The sequence below is a fragment of the Arachis ipaensis genome, chromosome B01 (assembly GCF_000816755.2).
Source record: "Arachis ipaensis cultivar K30076 chromosome B01, Araip1.1, whole genome shotgun sequence".
Classification (NCBI taxonomy): domain Eukaryota; kingdom Viridiplantae; phylum Streptophyta; class Magnoliopsida; order Fabales; family Fabaceae; genus Arachis; species Arachis ipaensis.
Genome location: NC_029785.2, coordinates 124,795,486 through 124,817,237, shown reverse-complemented (window position 1 = coordinate 124,817,237; position 21,752 = coordinate 124,795,486). Strand labels below are relative to the sequence as shown.

Here is a 21,752-nt window from a genome sequence, read left to right as displayed (position 1 = left end):
CCATCTTTTGGTTAATATAAATATTAAATTATTTTTAACAAATAAATTTTATTAATTATTTATGTGTTCGAATTCTGAAAAATTTGAGTATAAATGGTAATGATTTATGTGTGCAAAACTTTGATAAACATAGGTGCAAACTATATGTTTATTGTGTACAAAATCTCTCTAAATATGGGTACAAATTATTACCGACTAAGTGCTGGCAAAAAATGATAATACTTGTTAGTCATGTAACATTGTTCTTATTAAAAATTTTCATAATAATTTTATTAATAAGATTTACTTTTTTTACTTTGTGAATCCACTAAAGTTGGCATCCGTAAATCTTGAATTCATAATGTCATACCTTCAATAATTTATTTAAATAAACTAGTTGAAAATCAAGCATACTAGATTGTCTTAAAAATGAATTCACTGTTAATTTTTTTGTCTTCTCAATATTTATATAAAAGCGTGGTCCTTGTATAAAATTTTAAAGAAACAAATATAAAAACTGCAAAACTACCAGGACTTGTGAAGTAATTTGTTAGTTTTTATCAACCTTTATGCTTTTTTAAGATATTAATTTCTTATTTTTTATTTAACTAAAAATTCTTTGTTTTTTAATTTGTATATCCAAGATTATGCATATTATTTGTTAATTCCTCTAACCCAAATGTAGCAATCATGTCTGTCCAATACTGGTCAAACTCCTCTACCTCAAAATGACCATACATAACAGTCTTAAATGCAGCACGAAAATCATTATCATTGATGTTCGAAACAGCATTATGTGCTAGGTGCCAGGTGCAAAGTCGATGCGTATTAGGGAATTCTGTTCTAATAGCCTCCTTCATTGACTCGTCTCTATCTGTAACCATAATTTTGGGCTGTTTTTAATGCATGACTTCTAGGAAAGTGGCTAGCAGCCACTTATAAGATGGAATTTTCTCGTCCTCCAGCAACCCGAAACCAAAAATTATTGCCTGTCGGTGGTGATTAGTGCCAGAAAATATTACCAAAGGCCGATTGTATAGATTCTTCTTATACGTCGAATCAAAGACCAACACGTCACCAAAGCACTCATAGTCATACTGCATCACCCCGTCCGACCAAAACAGGTGACCAAGGTAGTTTTCGGGACAATATGTGTACATCACAACAGCTAATGGATCCACCTCAGTTTTTCCTTTCAAATAACTTATTGCTGCTGTCGCATCTCCCTGAACGATCCTAGAGCAATGTACATCGTCGATATAGTTGTAAACGTCCTTCTTTATGAAGTGCAAGCTTCGATACGCACCGGACAAATATGCAAAGAACTCCATGATTTGCCTGGTCTGGAATCCTACTTCGTGCATACTATGAATGTGGGCTTTATCACCTTCGTTGATGTTGCGGTGGGCTGCCATGACATTAGTAAAAGCAGGCAAAGTCAAATTATGATTATGATCTTGAACAAATGTCTTCATCCTCCACTTGCCACTCTATTTGTCTAAGAACACAACGAACTTTGCATTGCAGTTGGTCCTGGTCTCCGCCTTATACGCCCTCTTCCTATCTGCCCCGCAAGTCCTGTCGATTGCAATAGAAAAATTTTCTCACAACATTGCCTTCATCATCTTTAATGGAATCCCCTTTTCGAACAGCAAATTCAGTCGCCTTTGCAAACTCCACATATCTTGCACAAGCCTCTTCAACCCCATAAAATTCAATATCAGCCAATGCAACCGCGATTGAAAGCGTGGAAGTGTCCACATCATCACTTATTTGATCGCCTGAACCACCTGGTGACTCCGATAAAGGCACTCTGCCACCCTTATCCCCTTCACCAAATACATCAACTCTCTCTACCGACTCACTCTCCTTGTCCACTCGTGATGGTGACTCTAACCCCTTAGAGACATCTTCCTCGTCGGACTCACTACTACTCCATTCATCATTCCATTGACCCGAAAAGTTCGAGTTTCCTTTGCTGCCATTATCCATTCCAAGGCGTTATTAAGTACCTGCATTATACAATTTAAAATTAAACACACTGACAACATCGAAGATAACATAAAACTCTAACATTTGATTCACAATAGATGCCAATTCGAAAAAAGTATAATTTTCAATTATACTAAGAATTCCAATTCTCTTCAAACTAAATCAGACGAATAATAGAGTACTAATTGGATTTCCTAATTCTTTAAAGATAATTTAAAACCTTTGATACGCAACAACATTATATATAAGAGAATAAATTCATCAAAGAAAGATACAAGTTCATTTTATTTGCCTCATCAATTCTTGTGATGATTCTAGAGAAAGAAGATATTTATTTGAACTAAAAAAGGGGAATAAAAGAAGATACATAAGAGAATTTATTTGAACTCAGATATTGGAGAGGAAAGAGTACTAGTAGAACTAAAGCATAACTTAAAAGTAAAAGATTAATTTTATACGTAACAAAAATTAGAAATTAAAATAAAATAAAATAAGAAAAATTCAGATACATACATTAGATATTAAAATCTCCTTCAACCTTCCAACAAAAGAAGGAGAGAAAGAAGATAAACAGGAGGTTAATTTGAACCCAGGATATCGGACAAGAAAGAGTACCAGTAGAACTAAAGCATAACTCAATAGTAAAAGATTTATTTTGTGCGAAAAAATTGAAAATTGAAATAAACTAAAATAAGAAAAATTCAAATGGATACATTAGATACCATAGCTTGCAGTGGCATTTGTGAAGAAGTACTCAAATCTCCTTCAACCCTTTCAACAAAAAAAAAAGGAGAAAGAAGATAAACATGGGGTTTATTTTAATCCAGGATATCGGACAAAAAAGAGTACTGTAGAACTAAAGCATAACTCAAACATAAAAAGTTTATTTATTTTGTGCGAAAAGAACTGGAAATTGAAATAAAATAAAATAAAAAATTTTCAAATAGATACATTAGATTATAACTTGCAGTGACATTTGTGGAGAAGTACTCAAATCTCTTTTAACATTTCCAACCGAAAGAAGGAAAAAAATGATAAATAGGAGAGTTTATTTAAATCCAGAACATTGGAGAAGAATAAATATGAACTAAAGTATAACTCAAAAGTAAAAGGTTTATTTTGCGCAAACACAATTGAAAATCGAAATAAAATAAAGGAAAAGTATGAGGAGACAATAGTCTTATTGTACAATGCATACAATGGGATTTAATTATAATTAAAATTAAATTATAGGTCATTTCTTTCTCTCCTTCATCAACGCAGGTTCCATCCCTTTCCTTGTCCCCGGTTCTTTCTATTTTATTTATTTCATTGCTTTTAATTCTTGTTTCTGCATATAGATTAGGCTTAGGACTAGTTAATATCTGTTGCTAGATTGAATGTGTTTGCTGGCTGAATTTTATGGGTTGATTGCTGCTTCTATTGAACTGAATGCTCTGTTTACACATGATGCACACCATATGTTCGATGAAATGCCTAAATGAAATCTTTTTGTTTAATTATTATGTATGGCCAGCATTTGACTTAAATTCTATTCTCATGAGGCATTATAATTTACAATTGTGCAGTTTTATGTGATTTCTAATTATGTTTGAGCTTGAATTTTGTTATGCACTTGTTTGTGATTTTTTTATCAAAACACCAATTTGGTTAAAAATTCAGATGTTATCAATTGTTTGGTATATTTTTAAGAAGTGCATACCATATTTTATTGAGTGATTTGAATGAAATGGTTTATTCATGTTGGTTTTGAACATAAATGATCATATGCATCATCACTCATTCTTTGAAGTTTTTGAGGAATTAAAATTGGTTTTCAACCACTATAATGCTGGTTGTGCTTTACAATCATCATTATATATAACATTTTTTTGTAGCTATTCATAGTTGTGATATTGATGGACTAAATCATAACGGTGTGAGTGTTTATATTAATGTGGTTAATTTATTGTTGTTATTGCTATTTGTTATTTAATTATGTGGCATTGGTATACATTTATTGTTGAAGCAAATTTTTTAGATATTAAAAAAAAGAAGAGTGTAACACGTTAAGAGTCACAGGAGCAATAGAACAAAAAGGGTGTATCACCATTCTTAGTTCTCATTAATCTTTCTTCATTATTTCCCAAACTATATCTCGCAGTTTCACCAATCCCTTGTTCTTATTCTTGGCAGTGGATTATATGTTCATTTTTAGAAGTGTCATAGCTTTTGGTTTGGTGCTTGTGCTTATTTGTACGATTTTGCATCAAACAAGAGAAAATCCAGTGTTCCAAGTGCAACAACACATGCACAAAGTATAAAGACATCAGTAAATGGTACATGAACTCCACCAAAAGTCTCAGAAGGATATGATGACATCATTATTTTAGGTACTGGTGTTGCTTGTGCAATCTTTGCTTTCACTCTTGGAAAGGTAGTACAAGTGCTTCTTTTCTAGTTTCTTCTATTTAGAATTTTATTTTATGATGGTTTCTTTGAGTTATAGTCTTTAAATAAGTCTTAATCATAGATAAGATCTTATACTATGGTCTAACTAAATTGACATAAATAAATGCAGAAAATGTAAGTTATAGGCGGCAAAGAATGTATATTCTAGAGAGAATAGTATTTTGTATATATCCATTATTTGTTTTTTTTTTTCTATGGCTTGGAGCTCCAATGGTTCTTTTCATGAAGGGAAGCATAGATATATATTATAGAATTTAATTTTGATGTACTCTCAGTGTAAAGTAATTTTAATATAGGTCGGATGTTCATTTTACTAGGTAGGTCGATAGTTATTTTCATTCTAATTTAGATGTTTACATGATTTGGAGTGAATTTAATATAATTTTGCCTGATTAGAAGTATTTGTTAAAAAATAGTGAGCATAGTGCCTATTATAAACTAAAATTTTACACACTTAATCTTGTTTAAATTAGTCATTTTCTTGGTGGTTTATATTGCTAATATTTATGTCATAGTACCATATGTCACTTAATTCCTTTGGTTGTTTTTTTTTTGTTTGTGTTTGATTGCAGGTCGTGGAAGTGACGGGTGTGAATAAGCTAAAAACTGATGAGACGGAACTTGGTCATATTGTAGAATTGGATTTAGTGTACCATTCACTGAATTCAAGTATGCTTGGAGTTGTTGTAATTAGATATATATAAGTGATTAAGTTATAACAGAGTTATGTGACATTTAGATTTGTAAAACAAGTACTAAATTGTATTTTTCTTTAGCTATTTAAACTAAGTCAGATGTTCATTTTATTATAATTACAGATGGTTCTTTCCATTCAAAAGTAGAAGGTTATTTTGGGCATATTATTTATCTTTTACTTGATTTCCTGTGTTTTGTTTTGTTTGCATATGGCCTGCAAGTTTTTTTATTATATGAGTTGAATTAGAATTAGTTTAATTTGATTGAATTTAAGCTGAGTTTTAGTTATGCCATTTAAACATGATGCACGAGTGGTATTGTTGGTCAATTTCTTAGTTATTTTTTATCAACTAATGTGGATGTTCATTTTACTGTTTATGCGAATTGTTCCTTTCTTTTTAAAGTGGATGTTTATTTTAGATATACCATTTGTCCTTTACTTAATTTTCTGGTTTTTGCATCCCCATGCTCCACGTGTTTCTTTTGTTTTATGGTTTAGAAAGTATAGATTAAAATAGAATTTTTGTAAACATTGATATTAAACTGAAAAATAAATAAAATCTTAATTTGAAATTAAAAGAAATTTTTTTTATTACATAACATTTACATGAGATATATAATTTATAGTTTAGAGAAATACTAAAAGGTCAACAGTTAGTCATCAAGATTTAAAAGTGTGTTAACATAAAAAGAATCTTCAAGAAATGCTGCATCATGATGACAAGTATTAAGCTCTTCAAGGCTAAGCTCTTCAAGAATCTGCTCCTCTGACTCGAACTAGAGATATTGCTCACCGGAATGACATCCCATATGACCTCAAGGTTGTTTTCCCACAGTACCTCAAGTATGTAATCCCATTTCAGTTTAATGTATGATAGATTGCCTATTTCATGCTCTTTTTTGGCAGTTACAAATTAAGCACACTATACAAAACAAGCTTCACCGAAATGGTACTCCTGAAGATTTGGTTGCAACAGAAGCTATGCTTGCTGAAATCACAAAGAACCCAGGAGAATATAATCAAGCATTTGTGGAGCAATTCAAGATATTTCATCAAGAACTCAAGGACTTCTTTAATGCTAGCAGATTTATCTTAAATTCTTAGTATCACTTGTAAACATATGTAAATTAAATTTGTTCTTATCTTAATTCAAAATATCATATTATGAGACATCTTATATGTCATGGTATTTTCTATTGAAGACATTTAACCTTCTAATGGATCACTATATCATTTGAATGCATGATTAGACATTATAAACCAATAGATCGATCATGAAATTTCATGCATTCATTGACAAGACTGAGCATGCAACTCAATGCATGCATCTGTGCAATTGTGTGGTTTGGTGAGTGTCATGCAACCTTTTCTCTTGTGCTAAGACTGTTCAGAGGACTACAAACTCTGGATTGTGACCACCAAAGTCATACAACAGCAACCTTACTGCTGCATCATACCTTGTTGTCTCTTGTGATTTCCTGTAGTTGTAAGAGAGAGAAAAAACATCATTTCTTGTTCTGTTTATGTAACTTAATTGTTGTTTACTTTAAGAGTGAACATAGTACCTTAATCTCAAAGAGATAGTCAAATCACTTTTACAGCCGACTAACTTATTCTAAAGAAAATGAACATCTGTTTTAGTTGATACTAAACATCTAACAAATTAACCAAAATTTCATCCATGCACCATGTTTAAATAGCCTAACTCAAACCCAACTTCAATTCAAGAAAACATAAACTAAGTCTAATACAAATCTTCTTCATTACTCCCAAACCACTTAACAAAAGAAAATAGTGGAGCATGTACATGCAGAATTCAGCAAATCAATGCAAAAGATCAATATTATAAGTAAAATAACATCCACTTTTCGAATAAACAAACCATCTGTATACATAGTAAAATGAACATCCATTTTAATTGATAATAAACATATAATAAATTAAGAACTTTTATTCAATTATTACATTCTTAATTAAAATTCAATACAACCACCAACAGCACAAACAGACAGCATATATGCAGAAAAAGAAAAAGATCTATCATCAAAACTAACCATCCGATATCATGCTAAAGTAACCATCCAATTAGGGGTCAATTACAAATAGACAATGGTCAGCTTGCTTACGTCACACTGTATGCAAAGGACAACCAGGTGAGGGAAAAATATTCTGCTATTTGAACCAGATTACCTAAATTTTGCGAACTTTTCCGGGCTATGCTTAAATTAATTTCAACAATCTCAGCAAACATCTTATTCATCATGTTCCTACTTACTAAAATTGCATGTATTCAGTTTTCCACCATGTACAATCAAACATCTCAGCAGGCTAAACTGTGTCTAGAACACGAAGCAACAGAAAGATGAATCCTGAAAAAAGGAAATTAACCCACTAACCGTAGATGATTGACGACGGTCGGAGATGGGGCCTTAACACTAACGAGACCCTGGACTGTTGAATGGTCACGGCATCAACTCTCCGACGCAGGAGGCAGGATCGTGGCAGCAGGCTCACTCAGAGATGACGCGCGGGAAGCAGGTCCGGGAGCTGCTGTTCGGGTCGCGCCGATGAGTGGTCCACGGCACGAGGGGACGCAAGGCTGGGATGTTCAGCCAGAACAGTGCGCCACGGTTGCTTCCAGCGACCGGGTACGGGTGCGAAAGCTGGGCACTGCAGAAGGGGTGGGTGATGCAATTCTCGTCCGAGCTGCGTCAGGTTGCGGGTGCAGGCGGCGGCGAGAGGGTTGGGGGGAGGTTGAGCAGTGACAGTGTGGGATTTTGGGGGATGGGGGGGAGAGGGTTACTGACTGTCAAAATAGGTAAATGAGGGATAATTTGAAATTGAGGGTTTCAATTAAGGTAAATAATGATTCATTTTCATTTTTATTTTAAAATGGGCCAAATTAAAATTCCATTGTATATATTGTATAGATACTTCATTGTCTCCCTAACGGGACTCTAAAATAAAATAAAGAAAACTCAAATAGATAAGTATGATCATAACTTGTAGTGGCATTTGTGGAGAAGTACTCAAATATCCTTCGACCCTTCCAAAAAAAGTTTCTAACACAAACACTCTTTATAGCTAATGACTCTCTCTAAACAATCAATGTAAACGAATAAGCCAATATATACATAGATGGTGTGATACATACATCTTCTCAGCAACAAGAAGCTAACTAACCAAACCAATAATACTTTCTAAAGATAGGAAGAAAGTCAGTAAAAAATTTGATTCATGAATGCTAAAACATGTACACATTATTGTTAAACTTTTTGTACAATCACATGCAACGTTTTGGTACTCTATTGAATTTATTCATGTTGGAAACCAACAGAAGTAAGACATTTTCATTGAAGTTTCAATAATAATCAAAAGATGGCCAATTAATATGCTTCCAAGATGCATATTCATTCAAGATACTAACAACAAAAACAGAGAACTCAACAACGGCCGCGATGATAACATACCTGAATATAGTGACTGCCTATGCCACCCACGATATCTCCATTGTTTACATTGTTTAATATTTTCATTGTTTACATATACTTTTCTATTTCAATTTCATGATTTTGCCCTTCATTAATGTTACCAACTATTATTATTTTTACTGTAATTAATAAATTTACTTGGTCATAGTATAGTCAATCACAAGTTTCCACTGCACGTGTCACCAACAAATACAGCACACATCATCATTTTACCCACCTTAACTTCTTGGCCACTACAGAAGCCCCCTATATATTATACTACAATGCCAATAAAATTTATTATTTTTGTCAGTAATTGATCAATAATATTTAAAAATATAAATTTAAAATATATTATTTAATTGTAAGACTAAAAAAATTAGATTGATAATTAAAAGTANGATGCACGGGTATGGTAAGTTTAATGTAAACCATTCATTATGAAAGTGTTTTTATGTTATTAACATATGTATGAGTGTTTTATAATAAATTGGATCGTTACTTAAAAATATTTATATCACTTTAATTTCTTATAATATTGAAAGAGTATATATATGACTTTTTTAACAATTCAGAAGAAAAAACTTCATACTTTTACATAAAGCAGTACATACAAAAATTAACAATTTTCGTGGAACATAAATGTTTAAAAAATACATGTTAAATAGAATTTAAAACCATACATAATCAACAGACATTTTGAAAAACTTCTCTATAAACCACGTTAATGGTTGTATCTTTTAATCTGGTAAAATTATTCTCAATTAATACTCGTAACCCATATTTTGATGTTACTCTTGAAAGAGCAACATAAAGTTGACTGTGTGTAAAAACAGGCTTGGGCAAATATAAAACAACAGTTGTCAAAATTTGACCTTGAGACTTATTAATAGTCATAAAAAATGAGACAATTAATGGAAATTGTCTCCTCTGAAACTTAAATGGAATAGTTTGATTATTGGGTATCATGTTCATGCGTGGTATTAGAACCACTTGTCTTGCTTTTTCACCAGTTAATGTAATGCATTCAACAACATAATTGCCCAACTTGTGTACATGTAATCTTGTTCCATTGCATAACCCATTTGATTGATCAATGTGTCGTAGTAACATAACTGGTACATCTTCTTTAAGAGTCAACTGGTGAGGCGGCAAATCAGAACAATTGACAGCATTCAGAACATCCGATGTGATTGTATCTAACTCGGATTCCATGTTTCCTTCTTTTACACACAATGAATCAGAGGTAAATAGGTCTTCTTCTCGCCCACTAAATATTTCATGATGAGCTTGTTCACATCATTAACAATCTCAAGTGTAGGGTCAAGTATTGTTCTATCTCTGAAGTATAATGTATTATTTAAATTTAACAACAAATTTGGATGCACAAAATAAACCAACTGATCGAAAGCTTCGTCAGTATCCTAAATAAGGATGTCATTGGGAATGGTTACTTCACTTTCTCCATCAGTTGAATCACCTATCAAACTATCACCAATACTTAGTAACCACGTTGCGAATTCAGAAATTTGCCTTAGTTGGGATTGGTTTGCTCCAACTGTAAGGTGCATGTTGATTGTCAGTTTCAAAACTTTGCAGAATTCCCAAAGATATGATGAGTTTATGGAAGAGAGCACGATATCCTGTCGTGATCCCATTGGTATTACTGGAAGAATCTGCCTAAAGTCACCTCCTAGCAAAACAACCTTCCCACCAAAAGGCAAATCTGGATTATAACATTTCTCATACCTTCGAATATCTGGCAAACATTTGTCCAAAGCTTCATAACATAGGTTATTCAACATTGGTGCCTCATCCCATATAATAAGCTTTGCTTATACCAGCTTAGCTAGAGAAGTGTTTTGCTTGACACAACATACAGAATCCTCATTTAGATCAAGTGGTATCTTAAATCTTGAATAAGTTGTACGAACATTAGGGAATAATAAGGATGCAATCCCACTGGATGCCACATTCAATACAATTTCACCTTTACTACGTATAGTAGTTGAAGGTGTCTTGTAAAGGTATGTCTTTACAGTACTACCATATCCATATACAAAGAAACCTCCAACATCTTTATTAACAGCCTGAATAACAGTGTTGAATGCTTTTCGCTGATCTAAATTCATTTTGGGTAAGTTTCTTAACAACTCATCTCTCAGGTCAGATAAATCAAAGTTCATCTCGTCCATTATTAGACAATCTTCTATTCCATTTATAGCATCCAAGGATGGGAGAGGCATCTGATCATACTCTTTAAGCGATCTACCATTAGCTTGTAATTTTTCTTCAATCTTGTAAAGAGTTAGATTCAGAATTTGCTCATCAGATAGTTGTAACTCTGTATTGAAAATAACTAAAATTATCATTGTAAACTTAAATATGTACATGAGAATAAATAAAGTTTAAAAATATTACCTTCACAGTGTAGAACTTTCCTTTCAGAATGTAGGATGTCTTCAGAAAGTATTTGATAACATTTTTGCCAGACATTTATAGGACTGGAGATGTTGTTTGATAATAACAAAACAACAAAAAGATCTCTAATGTAACTCGTAGAAGCCCATGTGCTTGCTTCTATCATAGTATCAATAAATTCTTTATCATCTTGCAACAGCCCCTAACGCATAACATGCTTCCTTGAAGGTGGAATGAACAACATCATCGACAGTTTGAAGATCGATGAAACTCATGCAACCTTTTTGTATGTTTAATAGAAGTCTCAAGTAATAATCTTCTTCGTTGCCACAGGGCACATGCGTCAATCGACCAATTGAAAAACCTTGCTCTCTTGGCATCCACATGGATATGTCATCCTTCTATACAAATCTATTAGGAAATTGGCTATATGTAAGAGATCAACCAAAAGGAAACAATTAATTAGCCAGCATCCATGCTAACAACTTCGTCAGCTTGCCATCTACCCTTTCTATAACATCAATAATGTTTTCATGATCCTTAAAGACCGCTGGATGTTCATTAGGTAAATGGAATGGTAATCTAATGATCGAAGGTTCTTTTTGTTGTATGTTGTACCAAAATACCCTCCAAGCAGCCTCACATACTGCTATGTATCTACAATCATAATAATTATGTATTTCATCAACAACCTGTTGACAATCACCATCACTTGTTGATTGATAAAAAGCAAATATAACTCTATCATTTCCCTTGTGAACGTATTTGAAAAGATATTTTATTGTAGAAGTCTGATACTGCTCCACATTAATATGGCAACCATATTTTAACAGCAGCGACGGGTTGTTTGGTACAATGTAAGAATTGTCAAGTACAACATTCTTCTTAGAAATTGAGCGACCGTTATCAATCTTTCTATATTTCGAAAATTCAGCCTCATCAATGATAGTCCTCCTTCGAAATGGCTTTAGATAGAACTTAGAGCAACGTCCGTTGATGATGCAAAGACTTTTTTGTCATGATGACCACACGATCTATGCACCATGAACTTCTCTACTGCTGCATATAGTTTAGGCCTCCATATCTTATCTAGTATCTCAGCAGAAATCAACTTGTTAATTTGATCTGGTGATTTAGGTGTATGATTTAGATCCATGAATAACAAAATATGAGCATGTGGTAGTCTGCGTTTTTGGAATTCTATTATGCACACATCTGTCATAAATAACACCTGTTAACAATATTACATAAAAGTTAAGTAAACAACAAAATTTGTATTACTTACAAGCAGATATCTTGCCAAAGAATTTCCCTTGCTTAAAGTTCATAATAAGCTCATTCAACTTTATGTGAAAGTTTCTAGAGACTATGTCAGGACGATCTACCACTTTAAGACCTGTATCCTTTAGTAGACATTTAATCTCATCACATTCAGGATTGCATGTTATTGCGACAAAATAACTGGGATATCCTACATATTTGCAAATTGCAAAAGCATCTTTACAATTGTTAAATATGTATCTTGGTCCACCAGTGAAACTACTCGAAAGTATTATACGTTGACCGGTAGTGACAGCATTTGCTTCACCTCAAACCAATGACTCATGTAGTGCACTATACCTGTCAACCCTCAAGTTCGGTTGGTTATTCCTTATGAAGTTGAGACATTCAGACTATATCATTTTGTAAGCATCCACTAAGAATTGTTGAAATAATCTTCGAGAATAAAACAAAATTGAAGAATCTTTAAATCTCATTTGAATTCGATATGAGAAGAACCCTCTCATGCTTATATTCTTTCTCTTCTTTGTATAACGACTCCCGTATCTTGTTGAAGTTCAATGCCTGGTCTAAAACCATCTTTTTCGTACAAAAAAAATTAATGGATATTGAAGTGGCAATTACAACGGGTGAAGAATATCAATCCTTTGCAATTTCTTGGAAGTGGATTCAATGATTATATCTCTTTCTAGAATTGAATAATCAATGTCTCCAACAATTAGAATAGCAACCTCGGAAGCTGTTGGTAAGTTGTATACTCTTTCATCCTTAATCCGATTACAAATAAGCTTCATCCTAATATTTGCATGATTCTTGGTATTGAATCTATCGCTGGCAGAATGAAAACTTTTTGCAAGATGATTATGATTGTCTATCATTTTCTTGAGATGGTAAACAATCTCACTTTCAATAGTGTTCAAGGAATCAACATTACTAGCATAAATTTTAAAATTTAAAAAATAATTAAAACTTGATTTATTGCAAATTAAGTATTAATTCATGAAAAAAAATTAGTAACTTGATTGAACTGTGTACCTTACAGTAGATACGCAATTTTCAATTTCAATCTCCGTATCATAAATATAAAGTTGTGCAAATCTGGGCCTATCATTTTCGATTGGAAGTAAACTACTAATTGAATAATAATTTTTTCAACTAATTGAAAATGTAGGTGGAGCTGATCCATTGTTCAAAGTACAATTTATGTTTCCAGCTATAGAATATAGAATTAAACTTACGTACGTGTTTCCAAAAGTATTTTCCTTTCTCATTATCTGTACAGTGCAAGTCTTGAAGAATAATAGGAACTTCTCTAAGAAATGGAAGCTTAACCTTTCCATCCATGCAACATAAACCAAACTTTGCAATTTTATTTTTCTTACTTTTGGAAAGTCTTTCAGCATCCCACATTACTGCTTTACAATAAATGCAGAAATAAACAGGATCACCAGCATCCCACATATCTGAAGGTGTACAGATTTATATTTTGTATAATAGTGAACAAATATTAATGAAATTGGAATAAACACCAAATTTAAAAGAAAAATATATTTTACCTTCTTCATATGATGGAATAACACATGCAAAAGAATCTCCAGCGTCACCATCTATAAATATTTATTAGTTGAATTATAGGAAATCACTGGCGTTAAATTTTTTGTACAAAGAGAAGTGAATGAAATTAACTCACGCTATAAATGTTATGCTTGTCCACGAAAGCAGAAATGATAGAAATCTCTCCACATATCTTGATAACTATTATCTTGCATGGTTGGAAAGAGTTAATGTCTTCCATCTTAACAGAAACTTTAAATAAGATCTTAATCTTAAAAGAATCTAACTCAATGGGATACTCCTCATTTATGCCACCCTTGTAAAAAAAATAAAATGTTAGTAAAAACATGTTGAATTATCATCCAAAAAGTTTGTAGCAGTATATGATGCCCATTGGAGCATACGAAGTTAAATAGTACCTTGGTTAGCTGAGCAAGCCTAAGTTCAGAAGAAAGTGCCAAAAAAATTTGTAGTTCTTTGTCGTATAAAATAAATGATGCAGTGTCAATGTCATCAGTAACCCTTAAGTTAATGCTATACATGATTTAAAAAAAATACAAATACATGATAATTAGCTAATGTATATGATAGAATGAAATAATGAATGTGATATGGTTCTTATAAACTGATTACCTAGGAGTATGAGAAGATGGAAATGTATCACAGGTAGTATAATGATATGATGTATCACTTTCTTTCAGAGAATGGAAACATTGCTTGCATCCCTTGTACCACCAACCATTATTTGAATCGATAGCAAGAACAGTTCCAATGGTAACATAAGAACCATTCTAGAATTTTAAAAAAAATTAGAAATGCCATAAATAATAAGTCTTGGTTATTTATATGAGATGGAGTCAAACCTCAATTAACTCCTTAAGCTCACATATAAGCTTATAAGTAGATTGATTTAGGAGATCATCTTCCAGGTTATATGCAAGATCTGCAGCAAGTTGAGTGAGTTGATTGGCATGAGAGACCCCAGACATTATAATTTTGTAATAAAAATGTTAGACTGTTAGTACTATGAGAAACAAATACTTAGATGAGAATGTAAAAAAAAAATGACAATACAAAAATTAAATAAAGTCACCTCTGCCTGAAATCCTTAACCTCCTGAAATTTAGGGTTAACGTACAGAATTGAATTATAATTCGTGTTGGATATACCCATAGCTCCTATAAAATGATTGTTGATTAATGATTAGAAAAGAATTCTTAATTATGTACTTGAATAGTTATATATTTGTAATAAGGCACCTTTGAATATATTGAATTTGGCAAACTCGATAATAATAGCAAACTCAGAAATAGGTTATTTCTCAATATGTTGGACCAATCTTGTGACAAATTCATCCCAAAGATTGCACCCGATCTTACCGTGTCCACTAAAAAGATATATACGATTAGAAAAATAAAATAAGAATGTAGAATATGATTTTCACTAAACACATTCTAAAAATGACATAGAAAAAGTTATTAAAAATGTGAAAACTAACTCCATGTCATCAAGCTCAATGACAATGTAGATAGACTTTTTTCCATTCCTAAAAAACTCAATAATATCACCTTTGGTAGTAAGGAAACCCATAACATCTGATAAGATAGAATGTAAATGTAATCAATTGTGGGCTAAGAATGAAAAAAAAATCTCAATTAAATTGTGTAGTATTACATACCAATAAGATGAGATTGAGCATTAGTATGGTTAAGAATGAGATCATTGGGTACAAAACAAAAAACATTGGAAGGAAAGTTCACATCCGATACCATCCTAAGCTGAGTTTCTCTCTTGAAATAGATACAGTGAGAATGACTTGTGGGATTGTATTTTTGATCATTTAGTGCAAGTGAAAAGTTTGATAAGGTGTAAATCATCCCATCAGATAAATCACCCTCAAACAACCTTCTTTGAGGACTTCTAATTGAGCATTGGATACGATCGCCTTAAACATATAATTTAATTAAAAAACTGTAATGCAAAGAAATATCATATCAAAATCAGTAGTTTTAGTACAAACTTTAAAAAGGAAAGCATTACCACTTCATCCATAACACCATCGCAAGCATGGATTTTTGAAATTTCTGTTCCTTTGGTGAGATTGACCACAACTTTAGGACTCTAACCTTTATCTTGTAGTTTTGATTTTCATTGGCAGCTTCAATATCCTTTAGCAAGTTGAAAGATGAAGCCACTGTTTAAAATAAAAAAAAAAAGACAATGGAAGAAAATATAATCAAGCTAATTTGGTGATAGTGCTGAAAGAGTTGTTTTGGTGTGGTAAAACAAACTAAAGGAGGACAATATTTATAATGTGAACAACCATCATGACTTTCACAAAAAAGATCAATAATAATAAGAAAGAACATAAAGATAATCATGGTGTACAATTAACATGATTGGCTGAAAGAAAATCATGATAGATGATTGGAATTATGAGTAATGATATTGTACACACAAAAAATAGGTAGAATATACGAATTTAAGTGACACATGTAACTAAATATGAAAACAAAAAAATAATGATGTAAATAGTAAAGTAGATAAAGAATTGAGTACTATGTACTATTATACAATAGTGAAAAAAGGAATAAAAATGTATGATTTAGAGGAAGTTTAAAATATCGAATGAAATACAAATTCATTAGAACAAATTAGTATAAAATAAGTGCCAAAACATTGATTGAGCTATTTTATGTCTAAAATGAATGAGAAGTCTCTGAAACTAATCCAATACTTTAAAGTAACAACTAAATATATAATTATGATCAATACTACAAAAATTATATACGACATAAAATTGTGATTAAGAATATAAATTTGAGTTATCATAGCAAGTTCAATATTAATGGATATATGGTTTGGGTGTATTGAGTTATAATAACTCGCTTTATGTTTAGGCATACAGGAGATATATCTATACAAATAGTTATGTATTTATTGAAGAAATCTGGTAGAAACATATTATGAGGATTATATGATTTTTCAGTAGTATATGAATTACCGTTACATATGATATAAGAGAAATTTTGAAGCTGGTGGTGACTAAGCTGACTTGATTATATGAATATGATTTAATTCAAAATTTTATCAGTTAAAAAATTGTCATATCGCTGCAAAGAATCCTCTGATAATTACTTGGATACCATGTAAGAATACAACGAAAGCTATGTATAAAGTATTCGAGAAGAAAAATTAATAAAGAAACAGAAATTAATAAAGAAGAAAAAAATGAACATGATAATTAGACTACTGTATTGAAATAAATATATCCATTACATATATAAATAGAAAAAACAATGAGAAATAGAAAGAAATTAACTGCAAAATGAATAACCAAAAAGATCTATAGTGTTTGATAGAAGAGAAAATCCTAACAAATACTAAATACTTAAAACTTCTAGATTCATTGATTTCTCATCATCAACAGGGACGTCAAATTTGACCTTGCTCCTTTCGACTATGCCATGTTGAAGACAAAATCTGCGCCATCTCCTGGAAAGAAAAACTTTTGAATCCCTCCAATGAAGTCCTGTTGTGAAAGAAGGTCCAACCTTTTGACGTATGTTGACATAAGACAACCTTGAAGGAAATGCCAACGAAGCAAATTTTGAAGGCAACAACTGCGATAGTGAGAATAAGAGGAATGAACGGAAAAAATGATGAAGAAATATAAATGATAACATAAGTTATTGAGTATTAAGTTAACACATAACTTTACCATTGAATAATGAGTAGCCTGATACTTAGATACATTTTTGACCATGGAATAAACTTTTGGACAATGGGGAGAAGTTGGTGGAGATATAACTTGAATTGTGTGAAAACAAATTATCCTTATTATTTGGTTCTGTATATTGTAAGCAAATTGAATATAGGAGGAAAATAGGTTAAGACCTTTTGGCGAATTGGAAATAGATTCCTGGCAACAACAATGAGGTTCTGGATTTTTTGCATGAACAACTACATACCAAACAAAGCTACATATGCATAACAACAGCAATAACATTTCAAATATTACCAAAATTAGAAGATATACATTAGATCAAATAATAAGGAACATACATAACTCGTCATCACAAAGTATTACGAATCCGTGATTGAAGCAGATCCCCTACAAAGCTTCGTGCCTCCGCCTGATAGTTGGGGTGTGTCTCAAGAAAGTAAACGGCAGAGACCTATAAGAACTAAAGAAGAAGAGCACAAGTGAACGGAGGAGAAAAAAATAATGGAGAGAATCCCTTTTTTAATTTTGAGGAGAAAGAGAAAAAACTAAAAACAGAGAATGGAGAGATCTTTTTTAATTTTGAATTTGAATTCAAAAATACAAAAATTGAAATTTAAGAAAAGTATGTGTATGTAAAGCAAGCTTAAAAATAAGATAGCAAAATAAGACACAGTCATGAGATGTGAAGTGTAATGAAAATAGTTTTATGTAGGAGTGGTATGATAATAAAGGTCATGATGAGTGAAGAGTGGAAACATTGATATTTTGATAGAAACTCAGAATGAACATAAAGGATAATACATTGGAGTTCTACTACTGGAATAACTTTCTTTTTAAGGTATGTTATAGGATAGGATAATAATTAGTAAAATGCTCACGCCATGTGTGGATTGACCAAACATAAAACATTTAACTGTATATATAAATTTGTAAACACTCATTAACAAAATATTTAAAATTCTAAAAATTAATTATATAGTTAAGTTCAAAATACATTAAACAAAAGACAAAAAATTAAGTTTAACAATGTCTTACTATTTATATAATTGCATGAAACTCTTGTCAATCATATATTGTATTAAATTTTGACATATATATGTAAAGTATAAAATTAGAACACATTAATTTTTTACTAATACATAAACAATTTTTATAAATTATATTTGTAAATAAACAATAGTTTGTAGTTTTATGTATATAAATATTTGATATTAGGTAATGACAATTTTGACTTTATTCTACTTTAAACATCAAAATAAAAAATTAAATAGTAAAAATTGAGCGTGTGATATAAATAAAAATTTATCATATGTATGACTATTTTGAATTTTATTTTACTGCATTTTTTTTAGAACATCAAGCTAGAATTAGTAAATTAAATAAGTTTAGAGACAAAAATACTATATTGATCTCATTGGTATGAAAAGAATCCTAAAAAATATCAGTATAATGCTAAATTATATTAATTAAGCCATTATCATAAACTAACTAATGATAACAATTTAAAATAAAAAATAATTAAATAAACTAAAGATCTATATTTAAAATAATTATTTTATATTTAATTTGGTTTTAAATTATTACTCTACCCTTTTATTTTTATTAAAATTTTTACTCTACCAAATTCTAATTTCTACCACAAACCCTAACCTTAACAACACAGTCACACTCTCATTCTCTCTCACACACACATGCTGCCACCCCTTACACCCAATGGAAAGAAAAGAAAAGAAAAGAAAAGAGGAGGGGAAAGAGAGAAGGGGGACCGAGGAAGAAGAAGAAAGGGAAAGGAGGAGACAGTGCCGACGGGACTAGGTGCCGAACCCGAGAGAGAGTGCGACGATGAGAGAGAGAGAGGAGGAGCTATCACCAATGCATTGCCACTGTTGGAGGGGATCTTCACCGCCGCCATGGTCACCGAGGAGAAAGACGCACGAGGGAGAGAGTCGCGACTAGCTTTGTCGCCGCCGCCGCTGGCCCGTCACCGTCAGATCAGTCACTGCTATTGCTAATACGCGAGGAGGAGGAGCTCGTCTTCACCGCTTCTGCCGCCATCGAAACCAGGCTCGTTGCTGTCACCACCTGCGAAGCTGAGGGGCCGCTACTGCCGGAGGAGAAATCAGCCGTGCCACTGCGCCTCTGTCGCCAAAAAATGGTGTTGTGGTCGCTGGAAAACACTGCCAGAACTGGTTGAGTTAGCGCTACTGCCGCTGATAAAGGTGTTCTTGTTTATGGTTTCCATTCTTTCAATTTCCAGGACGTTGTTGTCACTATGTTATTGCTGTAGTTGCCGCTGAGGTTTTCCATCATCACTGGAGTTGCTGTTACTTCGTTCTTTGGTTCTTCTCTGAGTACAGTAAGTCGCTCTTATCCCGGATCCCTTACTGTTGTTATTCTGTTATAAGTTATTGAGTTTTATGCAATGTTAATATCTCAGGGTTGAGTTACTGTGATTGCATGTGGTATTTGATGGCTGTTACTACCATGGTAGTGGTCGAAATTGTTATCGCTGCTATGTTANNNATGTATGTGATGTGGTTAAAATGTATGTATGTATGATTGTGTAATGAAAGAAAAGAAAAAGTATTTTCGGTTTTTCACATGAAAAAAATGTGGTTTTCAGTTTAAAGGCTCCTGTTATGTAAAGATATATTTAAAGTCATCGTAATACTCCTCGCTATCAGAAGGACGCAGTTGAAAACATGATATTCTGATAATAAGAATGTTACATTTGGCTTTAGCTTCTTTCTCTAAATGTGATCTGTTTGAATAACTCAGCTTTCATTTTCAAGAACATCTTGCAAACATTCATAGTGACTCCATAAACTATGCATATAAGCTAATAAGCATAATATAAAACATAGTATGGATCTGAGAGATAACAATTTACCTTGTCATCAATCTAAGATTCTCTTTGAGCATGAAGAATGTCCATGATGGGACTTCTGTGGGCATACTCAAGTACATATTCTACTCTTTGAGAAATTAAATTCATACTTGAACTAACTCTTCTAACTTTTCAGAAACACATAATTTGAAAGAAAATATGTTATAAATTGCTACATTTAAGAAAATTTGCAAAAAACAAAGTATGAGTTAAATTAACACACTTTTTCATAAGAGTAATAACTATAGTTGAAAATGTAAATTTCTTTCTCCAAATAAATTTTTTTATTGATATATTATAACAATATGTAACTTGAGAAATAATTAAATACTATTAAATTACATATTGTATAAAGATAGTTGGTTATTATGTATTGTATAATTATTTGTTACTTCTGATTTTGAAAAAAAATCAAGTTTTAACTTCTACGCCACTTTGGAGGGATATACTTTATATTAATTTTTTTAACCTCAAAAGTTTCGGTAAAGATTTTTTAGATGCTAATGAGGCAAATGATGATTTTTAATTAATTTTAAAAAATTGTTTAATGTTCTATTTTATATTCATAAGTTTATAAAAATATAAATTTTCTAGAATTTGAACTAAAACACAAAAGTTAGATTTCTATTCTTATTCGTTTTGTTTTTTTTTTTATATTTTCTTTGAATTTAAACGGGAGTATTTTTTATTAAAATTTATATTTTAAAGTTAATATAGAATAAATAATCTGTATCAATATTAAATCAAATAAACTAAATTCAATTTATATATACAGAAATAATAAATCGAATCAATTAGTTTCGATTTACTATTATTGATTCGATTTACATTAAAAAAAAATGTAAATCGAATTTAGTTAATTCGATTTACATAAAGATAAAATTGGACATATATATAAATCATTTTCTTTTATGACATTAGAGTTAATATTCAAAATGACCTCTGAAATTTGATCTCCAATCTAATTTAACCCTCGAATTTTAATTGACCCGAATTATACCCTGAAATTTTAACGCGTGCCTCAAGTTGACCCTTCCGTCCATTTCCGTCACTCGAAAGCTGACCTGGCACAATTCAACGACGTCGTTTTGCTATTTGTTCCAAAACGACGTCATTTTACTCTCCCACCTCTTCTTCCTCCTTCTCAAGTAGCCATGGCTTGGGTACTGCTTTGAGTTTCAAAAATCTCAGGTATGGTCTTATCCTCAACTTTAGACTCATCTCTTCTTCTTTTTTTATTCTCCCTCCGTATAGCCGTTAAATCCATCACTCGTGCTCTCTCCTTTTTTCCAT

The 21,752-nt window shown here is 31.8% G+C and overlaps 3 protein-coding genes across 3 annotated transcripts; all 3 read right to left on the bottom strand.

Annotated features, from left to right (window-relative positions):
- LOC107613418 (protein FAR-RED IMPAIRED RESPONSE 1-like) lies at positions 879-1,971 on the bottom strand. Its single transcript, XM_016315401.1, has 3 exons — positions 1,596-1,971; positions 1,495-1,557; positions 879-1,387 (listed from the first exon to the last, which is right to left on the bottom strand). Exons 1-3 carry the CDS (start codon positions 1,969-1,971, stop codon positions 879-881), a joined length of 948 nt encoding a protein of 315 aa, XP_016170887.1.
- On the bottom strand, positions 9,277-9,804 carry LOC107613426 (ATP-dependent DNA helicase PIF1-like). Its single transcript, XM_016315412.1, has one exon. The coding sequence runs from the start codon at positions 9,802-9,804 to the stop codon at positions 9,277-9,279; it is 528 nt and encodes a 175-aa protein (XP_016170898.1).
- LOC107613435 lies at positions 10,014-12,870 on the bottom strand. Its single transcript, XM_016315424.1, has 7 exons — positions 12,790-12,870; positions 12,631-12,683; positions 12,296-12,549; positions 12,042-12,225; positions 11,510-11,925; positions 10,466-10,933; positions 10,014-10,348 (listed from the first exon to the last, which is right to left on the bottom strand). Exons 1-7 carry the CDS (start codon positions 12,868-12,870, stop codon positions 10,014-10,016), a joined length of 1,791 nt encoding a protein of 596 aa, XP_016170910.1.